Below are 13,369 nucleotides of genomic sequence, written 5' to 3' on the forward strand. Positions count from 1 at the left end.
ATGTATGACGTTTAGATCTCTTCTTCCAACTTGCGGAGTCTCTTTTCTGTCAGAACTGGCTAACTTCTTCGCTCAAAGTCACCCAGCAGGTGTTGTCAGCTTTATTGTATTTTATGGATCTAGCTGTGCGCAGTGTCTAACAAATACCTTGCCACAGATTTTATCTGTGAAGTTACGTCTGGCTGCAGACTTTGTCCAATGATATCTTGCTGTGCAGTTTTGTCTTTCCGGTTGTAACCAGCCAAAGGTTTTGTTCAACTGATTTTATCAAGCCAGAGATTTGGTCTAATTACACAAAGCCAAGGATTTTGTCTACCGGGTCATGTCTTGCCTAAACTTTCATTTTGATATTATACCTAGCAAGAATTTTTTACAATGTCCATCTGAGAAAAACCACCTGTAGTTTTATTCTTCTGATTGTACCTATCTGACTGAAAGTTTGATCTGGTGAAAGCTAGCCGTTTGGTTTTGTCAGTCTGCTAACATCCGTACTTCTCCAAACAGTTTGGGTTTTGTCAAACAGCGACAACAGGAATAATCGTGGCTGTGTCCATGTGTGCACTTATCCATGGCATTTTATTGTGGTCATAGTATTGAAATTTGAATAGCTGTGTCCTTAAATTACCAGCAGTGGACAGGGTGACTTTGGCATTGTGATCAAAATGCTTTTGAAGACAATGATTTAAAACTATTAAAATTTGCTTTCAAAGTTTTGTATCTTAAGAATTGTTTTTGCCATTTGTTTCATAAATTTGATAATGTGGTATGTTCAGTTTTGCTTCAGTTTATTTCTTCTGTGAATCTGTATTGTAAACATGTATATGTGTGTGCTTGTGTTCCTGTGTGCTATGGATGATTATCTGTAAAATGAATTTTCAGAAAACTACACACACAAAGAAAAGGTGCAATCAAATGTATTCCCAAAAATGGTAAACGAAGAAACTTCATTTAAAGAAAACAAAAACAAAAAAACCCTCAGCACCTGGCTCCAATGAAGGGTATGTTAGTGTGTGTGCGGGGTTAGTTGTAAAAATGAATGCGAAATTTGGGAACATGGCTCAATCATTAATTTTTTTTACTTTGAATGCAGACTGGAGCTGTGTTTTTTTTTTAAAAGGAGAGACAACCACACATTCAAAATGTATCCAAATACAATTATTCACACAAACACACACATAGAAAAACACAAAACAGTTTGCCTGCGAAATGTCGTTTATTCATAACATACATAAAAGGACACTGTTGACAAACAGCAGTGTCATTCTTTAAGAGATAAAATGGTTATTCCCTCCCACCCCCACACCATCACCCACCTTCTCCTCAATGATGCCCCTTTGTTCGCTTTCAGTTTCAGTCATGACATCGCACATAACGACCCTGTTCACCAAACACAACACCCACACACATGGTGGTGGCGTTAGTCTCTGTGTGTGCACCCACTTCTATCACAAACGGTAGGATTATAAAACGAGTGATCATCCCCCCGCTTCTCCCACAATCCGAAACACTTGCTTACAAGTCACACACAAACATGTGCTTCCTACCACGCACCTTGCTCTCATTCACCTGTTACATTCAGAATCAAGACAACAGGAGGAAGGACAGGCAGAGTTTCAAGCAAACATTACACACAGTATTCTTCATGGTCAGAGAAATGTCGTTGGAACCGTTTCTGATTTTACGCATAAACCATGTTATATCCATATCATCGTTGCTTATAGCCCAGCTGACCGCACCGGGCCATTGCAAATCTATACGTAACATGTATGCATACTTGCCCTCACACACACACACACTCTCTCTCTCTCACAGACATACTCAAGTATAGTTTTTGCACAGATATTCACAAGACTTGTGCTGAGTGACAAGCAGACATGTTTTAATGTTTGTTCTTTTGGAGGAGGAGATTTCACAAACTAAACTACACAGAGTACATGTCCAGAATTCCATTGAATATTATGAACAGGACTGGAGGTGGTTAAGGCGCTGATACATAACCACCAGCTAAAGGAAAGACTTGTACATTATGAACACCACTGGTCGTCCTTGAGGCACTGACACATCGCCATCAGCCCGAAGAAAGACTTGAAAATTATGAACACCATTGGTGGTCCTTCACACACCGATACATGATCACCAGCTGGAAGAAAGATATGTACATTGTGAACACTATTGGAGGTTCTTCAGACATTTACACAGGTCAAGGTCCCATAGTCCTTTACGGCCATCAGAATTCATATCCACTGTGTGCAGGGCTCAGCATAGGAGGGCCGGAACAAATCCACCCTTCCCAAACTGAGTTGGGTTGTCATGGACACCTGGGTGGAGTGAAGAGAAATCAGAGTAAAGTGCCTTTGGCAAGGACACATTGCTGAAACAGGGCCTTGAACCCTGACGGGAAAGACTTGTACATTACGAACACCACTGGTCGTCCTCAAGGCACTGATATATAGCCACCAGCCCAAAGAAAGACTCTAAACCGATACTCCCACAGCACCAACACAGAACCGACAGCAAATAGAAATAATTGTTTGTTATCAACACTACTGGTGCACCTTCATAAACAACACAACATCACTACATCACCTACAGGCAAAACAACAGCATTGTACAGCAGGAACTTCCGACAGTTCATACATCAACAGACAGTGTCACACATGCACATCTAACAAGAAAGACATAGAAAGGATTCGAGGAGAACACCAGGAAGAAAAACAGTGTTCAGGAAATGTATTTATAACAAAATGTCCAAAGGAAAAAAGACTGAAAGAAAGGAAGGCTTCATATTCTTACACCAATGTATCCACAAAAAAAGAAGAAAAAAAAAAAGAGTTAAAAAAAAGAAAAAAAGGACCATCAGAAATGAAGGCTTTACTTACATTTCTACACCAAAGTCAAAATGAAAACAGACAGACAGAAAAGAAGGCTTCATATTTTCTACACCAATGTATCTATGAAAAATATCAAAACAAAAATAGACTGACAGAAACGAAGGCTTTATAAATATGAAAATAGACGGACAGAAACAAAGCTTTATAAATATGTTTCTACACCAATTTTAGATGACACTGACACTGGCGACATAATCTGGATGAATCGCCAACAGCACACGATCTACTTTTACACACGTAACTTGTTGGAAATGATGTTTATTTCCACACTTCCATTCCCCACATCAAGTATGAACACATACACACACACACACGCTCTCACATACACATGCTAAATTTGTCCTTTGTGACTCAAAGCTATAAGCACCATCAGTGAATAAAGTCAGTACCTTTTTTTTTCTTTTTTTTTTTTTAATAACACCTCACTTCCATGTCACAAACTTTCATCTTTCACAAGCCATGGACGTTTGCACACAATTGTGTTACTACATATAATGACTACGTTCACGACCAAACATACCTTATTGAGTGACAATGTAAAAAAAAACAAAAAAAAACAAAAAACCCCACCAAAATAAAACTAATAGAAACACCACTGTTTTGGATCATAGCATATCATGTAATGAGATTATAAATAAAACTTCAATTGTCCAAAAAGTTAGCATAGAATTATTTGCGGTTAGTTGTATTGAACAGTAAAACTTCATTCAAGCAGATGAGTTCTTACAAATGTTTAAGTAGGTGATATTTTGAACCATGCTCCTTGTCCATACACACACAAAGGTAAGAGGTCCCCATAGTCTTGTTCAGCCATTGGGGCAGTGCATATCCACTGTGTGTCTTCATGTTTTACATTTATTTGCTTATTTATCATCATTGTTGTCTTATTTATGTATTTATTATTATTATTATTTTATTATTATTACCATTACTACTACCTTTTTTTATATCATAATTATTATTTATTTATTTATGTAAGCTTATCTATTATTTATTCACCGTTTTTTTTTCTTTCTCAAGGCCTGACTAAGCGCGTTGGGTTACGCTGCTGGTCAGGCATCTGCTTGGCAAATGTGGTGTAGCGTATATGGATTTGTCCGAACGCAGTGACGCCTCCTTGAGCTTCTGAATCTGAATCTGTGTGTCTTGGGCTCTGTGTAGGAAGGCAGGGCCCCGTCCTCTCCCTCCACTGTTTCAACCTTCCCCAACAGAAGTCGGGTACACCTTAGTGAAGCGAGAAAAATTAGAGAAAAGCGCCTTTCCCAAAGACACAACGCAACGTCGGAATGGGGGGTTGAACCCACATTCACACTGGTGAACGCTGAATCCAAAGTCAAACACCACTAGGACCGATTCACGGCGCCTCCTAACGTCTACACACAAGATATGTATAAATAATGAGGCAGGGGGAAGGGGGTGGAGGGAGGCTGCTCATACCAAACACCATGACACATCATCCTCTGACCAAGTTTAAATAAAATGTGCAAAATTTACATATATAATATATATCAGCTCAGCCGTCAATATTTTCTCCCCCTCCACTGGACCTGGGGTGGTGGTCTGGACGCTAGTCATTCAGATGAGATGATAAACCGAGGTCCCGTGTGCAGCATGCACTTAGCGCACGTAAAAGAACCCACAGCAACAAAAGGGTTGTTCCTGGCAAAATTCTGTAGAAAAATCCACTTTGATAGGAAAAACAAATAAAACTGCACGCAGGAAAAAATACAAAAAAATGGGTGGCGCTGTAGTGTAGCGACGCGCTCTCCCAGGGGAGAGCAGCCCGAATTTCACACAGAGAAATCTGTTGTGATAAAAAGAAACACAAATACAAATATAACTACTGGTATAGCAACAGTGCACAAAAGCTAAGACATACGTTGGGTGGGGGCTTCTGCAATACAGAAGACAGAACTGCGAGAAAAGTACAGACCACAGCATCCTTCATCACTTTGTTCTTGTGAATTCCAAGACGATCAGTTTGTTCCTGGTTTTCACTGGCAAAACGTCTCAACGGCACTTCTTCCCTGGATGTATATATAAGCGGATACGATAAAAACATCAATGCCTTAATATCCCAACGATGAGAAATACAAGACCGACATAAACAGCACAAAAGATGGGTCAGTTGACACCGTGTGACACAGGATTTGAGTCATATGTTGTGAATATGTACTTGTGCCCATCTAATCCTAACATCAGCATTAGCTATTTATATATATTTCTTAATTAAAAGAAAATGGAAAAAAATGTCTAATTCAATGTCAGTACACAAAAGTATGAACTGTCCATCTAATTCCTCTAAAATCCAACTATCAATGTAATCATTAATCATCTTAAAAAATGAGAAAAAATTAAGATCAGTTTTAATTCTATGTCAGTATACTAAAACATGCAGTGTATTTTATTTATTTATTTATTTATTTTTAATATTTGACGTCTGGCATATGCTGATATGTAAGAAACTGAATCTTTTCTATTCCATTGCAATGATGAATACACAAATCCATATTTTCTCTTCCTGCATGAGGTTGTTGAAAAGGTAAAAACTCAGCACTAACATGAACTCCACCCCCCCCACCCCCCCCCCCCACCCCCCTAGCCTCTGGTAAAACCTCTCACAAACTGAACTGACTGACAGCGACAAAGCTAGACAGACACCTGCCACTGGTTTTCAGACGAAAGCGTGAAAGACAATAACGGAAGGCAACAATGAAGACACAACACATTTGATCAGCTCCTCAGTTTTTGCACCAAACCCAAGAAGACACAAAACAAACACATACACACACACACAAAAACCCCACCCAACAACCCACACACAACAAAAAGCAAATCACACACATCATACAACTTCAAGGTCAGAGACAATCAAAAGAAAGAAGCATAAAAAACACACAAGTACACAGCACAACAATTAATTGACCAAACAAGTCGCCTACAACGAAAAAACAAGAGAGGCAAGGCCTTCAAGACTCACTTGTGGCAAATTAAGTCCCCTAGCATTAATTACAGAGTAATTTCCCTTCTTTACTATCTGCACCAAAAACGTTTGCAAAATTAATAAAACTTCCATGCTTAGCAAAAGAAGTTCCTGTTTGAACAAAAAAATGATATTAATGACTGCTCTTGTTGTGTCAGAATATCAGATCAAAGTGCCAAGTTTAGAGAATACAAAAAATATAAACAGTAAATGCAGTTTGCATATAATTAGGCTTCATTTAAAAAAAAAATTTTGTGCCCATCCCAGAGGTGCAATATTGTTTTAAACAAGATGACTGGAAAGAACTGAATTTTTCCTATTTTTATGCCTAATTTGGTGTCAACTGACAAAGTATTTGCAGAGAAAATGTCATTGTTAAAGTTTACCACGGACACACAGACAGACACACACACAGACAACCGAACACCGGGTTAAAACATAGACTCACTTTGTTTACACAAGTGAGTCAAAAATGGACATCAGCTGTGAAGACAGAGACGGGACTTGGGCAGACGACACACACGGTGATGCGGTCAGTTCATGAATCATGTTAGAAAAGTTTGCCACCAACAGTGAACACACTTACAGACAGGCAAAGACACACACAGAGACAGAAAGCAGATGACACAGACATTAATCAAGATACTGACACAGAGACAGTCATTTCATAAATCATGTCCCAAACCCAACGTGAACAAACACTCTGGATGAAGACACAGACACACACACAGATGAAAAGCAGATGACAGACATTAAGACACGGAACAGAGATTTCATAAATCATGTCCCAAACCCAACGTGAACAAACACTACAGACGGAGACAGAGAGATGAAGAGCAGATGACGGCAGTTCACAAACCAAGATGACAGCTGTCCCCAATCCCCAAACAGTGACAGATAACCACCGGTTTTACCTTCCTCTCCCCTTTCTTCTCTGCCAATAAATCCCCACTCACCCACCCCTCCCCTCCTGTCTATGACAGAACAGCAAAATGGTTTTACTGCCTTATCCTTTCTTCTCTGTAAATACCCCCCCCCCCCCCCCTTTACAGAACAGCAAAATGGTTTTACTGCCCTCTCCTTTCTTCTCTGTAACCCCCCCCCCCCCCCTTTACCTGCCCTCTTTCTTCTCTGTAACCCCCCCCCCCCCCCCCCCTTCCAGAACAGCAACATGGTTTTACTGCCGTCTCCTTTCTTCTCTGTAAACACCCCCCCCCCCCCCCCCCCCAACCCTTTACAGAACAGCAAAATGGTTTAACTGCCCTCTCCTTTCTTCTCTGTAATCACACCCCCCCCCCCCCCCCCCCCCCAACCCTTTACAGAACAGCAAAATGGTTTTACTGCCCTCTCCTTTCTTCTCTGTAATCACCACCCCCCCAAACCCTTTACAGAACAGCAAAATGGTTTTACTGCCCTCTCCTTTCTTCTCTGTAATCACACCCCCCCCCCCCCCAACCCTTTACAGAACAGCAAAATGGTTTTACTGCCCTCTCTTTAGTTCTCTGTAAATACCCCCCCCCCCCTTTTTTTTTTAACAGACCAGCAAAATGGTTTTACTACCCCTCTCCTTTCTTTTCTGTAGTGTAAATACCACCCCAACCCCTCCCCTATACAGAACACCAAAATGGTTTTACTGCCTTCTCCTTTCTTCTCTGCTGGGGGAAAAAAAAAAAAAAAAAAAAAATCCCACCAATCCCCTTGCACAGAACAATGATTTTACTGTTAAGTTTTCACAGTGTTGACAGGAGTTAAGACAATTCACAACTCTATCCCCCCCCCCCTCTCGAATAAAACAAACAAAAGCACGTCACAACAAAGATAATAGGTGGGAGGAGTAGGGGTGGTGGAAGTTCATCCAATATCCAAAATGTCGCCACAGTCTCATATAGATGACAACCGACGACGGGCGTCGACAGAGGGTGACGATGACAGTGACCACCGGTGGCTTTGTGCAGGAAGACGTCAGCCAGGAAACCTGACCATCTGTCTTGAGCTGGAGGCAGGGACGTGTGTCCGCTACACGTTCACCGACTGTCTCAGACGTCTGCAGAGGGGGAGGGGGAGGGGGAGGGGGGGAAGACAAATAAACCAACGTTAGCAACAATAATGAAGTATTCACAAAGCACTAGCTGAACAATGAATGCACCGCAAATCACAACTGATCAATGACCGGTAGTACTACAAGACCAAACTGACCGCAGAGAAAGCGTGCGCACACACAGAGTGTTAAAACGACACATGGACTAACAATTAAAGAGAGAGAGAGAGAAAAGGGGTAAGTACTGACACATGCTCCAAAAATGTCAAAATTGTCAGAAAAAGTTATGAAATCTGATCAGGGCAAAGGTAAAGGTGACTGTACATCCTCAACACTTGCCAGACAACAACAAAACAAAACAAAATCAAGCTGTACATGCTAAAGCTTGAGATTTAAGTCTGTCATGCAATATTTACATCATAATCTATGTAAATGTATGTGTATACATATGTGTATGACGTATCATGTCAAATGGAGTACTCTCAAAGCAGACCATTTTTGCTCATAACCATTGTTACTACTATTAATGAAAGAATGAATAAAATAACCTCCCAACCATCAGACACCATCTGGACGGGCGCAATAGCCGAGTGGTTAACATATGTGCAGACCTGCTAGTGCCTGAACCCCCTTCGTGTGTATATGCAAGCAGAAGATCAAAATACGCACGTTAAAGATCCTGTAATCCATGTCAGCGTTCGGTGGGTCATGGAAACAAGAACATACCCAGCATGCCCACCCCCGGAAACGGAGTATGGCTGCCTACATGGGGGGGTAAAAACGGTCATACACGTAAAAGCCCACTCGTGTGCATACGAGTGAACGTGGGAGTTGCAGCCCACGAACGAAGAAGAAGAAGAAGACACCATCTGCCCCCAAAACAACCCGAACCAACATGACCTCTCAGAACCCACTAAACCGTTTCCACTCTAGCTCAGAGAGAGAGAGAGAGAGACGCAGTGAGTGAGTGAGTGAGTGAGTGAGTGAGTATGAGTGTGTGTGAGTGTATGTGTGCTCTGTCATTGACAGTCTTGATTTGTCTTGCTCTAAGTCTTGATTTTGGTGTTCTGTGGTGCGATATGTTACCACTCGACCCACCCACCCCCACCACCACCCCCCTGTATTGATGCTAACTGTTAGCACTCTGGGCCCCCTGTGCTAGAGGGAGGCAGAGCAAATTATACATGCCCAATATTAGCAAGTGATAATTGTCACTGGTTTTTTTTTTTTAATTAAAAATTTATTTTATTTTTTTAAATTTTAACTTCTTTTTTTTTTTTTTTTTTAATTTTTTGCAAAGACATGTATAGAATACAGAGAACAGTATGAAACAAACAATATAAAACGAACAGTAGCATCCACTAGAGAAAGACAAAACAGAACAAAAAGTGACATATATATATATATATATATATATATATATATAAAAGAACAGCAACATCAACAAATACAGAAAAACAAAAACAAAAAAAACTTGTCCAATCATTCAATCAATCAATTTTTACACGTTATTGATTGCAGTAATCATGATGATTTATGATGACATTAATAATAAAGACAGCAGTTGTAACATAGCAACAGCATCAATTATGTCAACTATCACAGTAATGGCATCAAGGATGAGGTGAAAGCGAGTGTTAGCATTATAATATCATAATAAAGGAGCAATGAGTATACGACTTCTACATTATTGGAAAAGAAAACTTGTAGTTAATCACACTGTAAAGACAACACCAATAAAAATTAAAAAAAATAAATAATAAATATAAAAAATAAATAAAATCGTCGCTGGTGTTCCTTTGTGAGGGGTATCCTCCACGTCGGATCAGAACATGCACACACACACACACACACATACACACCGCTGTTCACCAGCAAACAGATAATCCTGGCTCTTCCTTTGTGTGCGGCGATATAACAGCAATGATTCCCTGTGGACTGCTGACGCTGGAACTGCAGGAGACTGCCTGCTGTGTGTGTGTGTGCGTGTGTGAGAGTGAGACCTGTGAAAAGCGGCAGGAGGAGTAATGCAACTGAAATAGCACATGATGGGGAAAAAAAAAAAAAAAAAAAAAAAATAAAATAAAAAAAATAAAAAAAAGAGAGAAAGAGAGAGATGCTTGATGCTTTGACACTTTAATGTCACTGACTATGACATGGGTGAATGCATAAACATACTTTCAATCTATAACAAAACCATTATAATAAACGAATGAAACGGTGAAAGCTAATAATGAAGTTAAAAATGTTAGTAATCAACAGGCCACACAACACATAATAACTCCATTCATTCATCTATCAACGCACCATGCAACATATTCCCAACACATGACTACAGAAAAAATTGGTTAAACCTATCTGACCACATAGTTATGCTTGCTGTGCTTTTTGCCTAATCTTCTTCATAGCTTCTGACATAAATTCTGCTAATGAGATTATCACCTCATGATGGTATCGTCAGAAGACCACGAGAGAGAGAGAGAGAGAGAGAGAGAGAGAGAGAGAGAGAGAGAGAGAGAGAGAGAGAGAGACAAGACAAGACAAATTCTTTATTTTGAGGATAATAGATAAGCACTGGAGTGCTTTTTTACATCCAGTCCCCGCCCTGAATAAGGTCTACACTACACAATATTTAATAAAATGAAAGCATGGTGTTAGTAGAGATACACAACAGAGGAAAAAAAAAAAAAGAAGCATAAATCAAAACAAAACCACCACCACACACACACACACACACACATGCACATGACATACAGGCACTAGCATGGCGTTAGTAAAATGCACAGGTAAAAAAGAGAGAGAGAGAGCAAGAGAGAGAGAGAGAGAGAGAGAGAGAAGGGCGACCTACTTGCTGTGTCCCTCAATGCCGATCTGGCAGCGTGACTCCGTGTCCGTCCACTCCTCGGGGTCGTTGGCCGCGGAGGAAGGGTTGGACGGGGAGCGACGCTTGCGTGACCCTGGTGACCTTTGCTTCAGCTCTTCCACGTCGTTGAACACCACAGCCGCTCCTCCCCCTGCTGTGGGAATCACGTCCCCCTGTGAAGGGACCATGATGCATCAACATTACTCTTCTGTCCCAATGACCCTATACCCAAGCGTTGCTTGGCAACTAAATTTCTCTCATTAAGGCCAGACATTACAGTCAAATAACGACTTTTTTTTTTCCATCTCCAACTATATCTTTTTTTTTTTGTCTACTTGGTGTGTCATCACTTGTGGATCAGAAAAAAAAAAAATGTTATCTTAGATTTCTGTGAATACCTGTTGCCATGGAAACAAATCAAAATGGCTGCCAAACAATGTATCAAAGAAATAGGGTTTGTGGTCCATGTGGTGCATGCAAACATTTTTTGTTATGTGGACTTGATATACAATGACATTATCTTCATTTTCAGGTGAGATTGTGTTGATTCTTCAATTATTTTATTTTTTATGAGTTTTTGAAATTTTGGGTGTTGCAAAATCCTCAAAATATACAATGGGTAAAAAGACTGGAACCGCTATGAATTAAAACCCAGAGAATATTTTCATACATACTCACGACAAAACTTTAAGAACATGTTATAAAACAATCATGCAAAGTCTCATGGTTTTAGGTTTACTCATCATTGAGCAAGTCCAAGGAATGTTGTCAAGGCCAGAAACTTGACGACTTGCATCGAACTTGAACAAAATAAACACTTCCGTGATTCAGCAAGCAATCTTTACTGGCAAATTTTTTCATTGTCAAAGACATCTTTGCAGTGGAAAAACTCATGCATATGATAGAAGAGATGTTCAAGAATCAAAATCCATCAAAACCCAAATCATGAAAAATCATCATTTAGGTCTCTTTTGCACTGCCGTGTCCCCCCTTAAAATAGTTTTCACATTCATACATTTGCACACACTGCAAAGAAAGGGAAGTAACCTCGTTAGCATTTCCAGATGTGCTTACATGTAATATGGAAAAAAAAACAACTGTGTATTTTGAGCAATTTTTCTGCGCCAGTCTGTCATGTAAGCCTGTGAAGGCTATAACCTCCCCACAGTTCAACGGGTTAACTGCGCTGGGTTATTAGTTCACGACCTGCATGGATTTTTTCACAAAACCTTGGTGCTTAACTCACTCAGTACGGCCAATCCTCTCTTCTCCTCCACACAGACCCCTCAGATGTCCAGTGGGTGTCTCAATGACCCAAACTTTAGCTTCCATTGTCAGAACTGTGATATTCTTTGTCAACATTCACCTCTTCAGTAAAAAGAGCGTTCCGCTTGCAATATTTTGATGATGGTAATTGGGATGAAACGCTGTTAACGTCGTCTCTTTCGCCGTTCGTATGGAGAGAGTTAAAAGGTGAAATTCCATTGACCTGAAAGACTGATGTTATTGTTGTTACTCTTATTGCTACACAATCATTGCAACAGAAAAAAAAAGAAAAAAGCCTGGACAATGACCAGTCTGGCTTCTTCGTTTACGGGCTGCGGACTTTCACGTTCACCTGTAGACATGTACACGAACGGGCTTTTACATGTATGACCATTTCTACCCCCGCCATGTAGGCAGCAATACTCCCGTTTTCAGGGTGCTCCCGGGAGGTGAGGGGGGTGGGGAGTCCAACTGTTCACTCCTGTGTTGAGGGAAAAGGCAAGAAAGAGGGACGGAAGACAGAGGAGAGGACGACGATGGAGGAAGCACCTTGATGAGTTTGGTGACGACCTCGTCGCTGGAGTCCTGCTCCTGGTGGGTCAGCACGTACTTGGACACGTCCTTGGTGTCCTTGACCTCCAGCTTGGACACTGACCGCTTCTTAGTCATCTTGGGCTGGAACACCGTGTCTGCATGACACAGGTGTATATACATATGTATGTAGATGCAAGAAAAAAACAAAAAAAAAACAAACAACAAACCAAACCACACACACATAAATAATTAATACACATAAATCTCTGTGTGAAATTCGGGCTGCTCTCTCCAGGGAGAGCGTGTCGCTACACTACAGCGCCACCCTTTTCTTTTTTTTCCTTTTCCCTGCGTGCAGTTTTATTTGTTTTTCCTTTCAAAGTGGATTTTTCTACAAAATTTCGCCAGGAACAACCCTTTTGTTGCTGTGGGTTCTTTTACGTGCGCTAAGTGCATGCTGCACACAGGACCTCGGTTTATCGTCTCATCCGAATGACTAGAAGGAGAGAGAGAGAGAGAGAGAGAAACCATGTTAACATAACCAGCCGCACATCAAGACTAACTGACAGAGTAACCACCCCACAGGAAGGGTAATTGATAGCGTAACCAGCGCCACAATAAGGGTGACTATGCTAACATCATCAACCGCATACTGAGTGATGGCCTAGAGGTAACGCGTCCGCCTAGGAAGCGCGAGAATCTGAGCGCGCTGGTTCGAATCACGGCTCAGCAGCCAAGCACTTAGCACACGTAAAAGAACCCACGGCAACAAAAGGGTTGTTCCTGGCAAAATT

General features: G+C 40.9%; 2 protein-coding genes across 2 annotated transcripts in view; one reads left to right on the forward strand and one right to left on the reverse strand.

The window, feature by feature from the left end:
- LOC143277761 (cathepsin L-like) overlaps positions 1 to 772 on the forward strand; it is a 15,151-nt gene extending 14,379 nt beyond the window's left edge. Inside the window, exon 8 of the mRNA XM_076582663.1 lies at positions 1 to 772. This exon is cut by the window's left edge and continues 158 nt beyond it. The gene's annotated coding sequence lies outside the window, so the exon portion shown is untranslated.
- Positions 773 to 7,709: 6,937 nt separating this feature from the next.
- The window catches only part of LOC143277966 (kinesin-like protein KIF23), a 50,538-nt gene continuing 44,878 nt past the window's right edge, over positions 7,710 to 13,369 (reverse strand). The window contains exons 19-21 of the mRNA XM_076582949.1: positions 12,591 to 12,730; positions 10,761 to 10,948; positions 7,710 to 7,918 (exon numbers count right to left, since the gene is read on the reverse strand). Of these exons, the coding sequence (XP_076439064.1) occupies positions 7,891 to 7,918; positions 10,761 to 10,948; positions 12,591 to 12,730 (356 nt within the window). The 3' untranslated portion in view covers positions 7,710 to 7,890. The remainder of the gene's footprint in view (positions 7,919 to 10,760; positions 10,949 to 12,590; positions 12,731 to 13,369) is intronic.

The sequence above is a fragment of the Babylonia areolata genome, chromosome 35, assembly GCF_041734735.1.
Source record: "Babylonia areolata isolate BAREFJ2019XMU chromosome 35, ASM4173473v1, whole genome shotgun sequence".
NCBI lineage: Eukaryota > Metazoa > Mollusca > Gastropoda > Neogastropoda > Buccinidae > Babylonia > Babylonia areolata.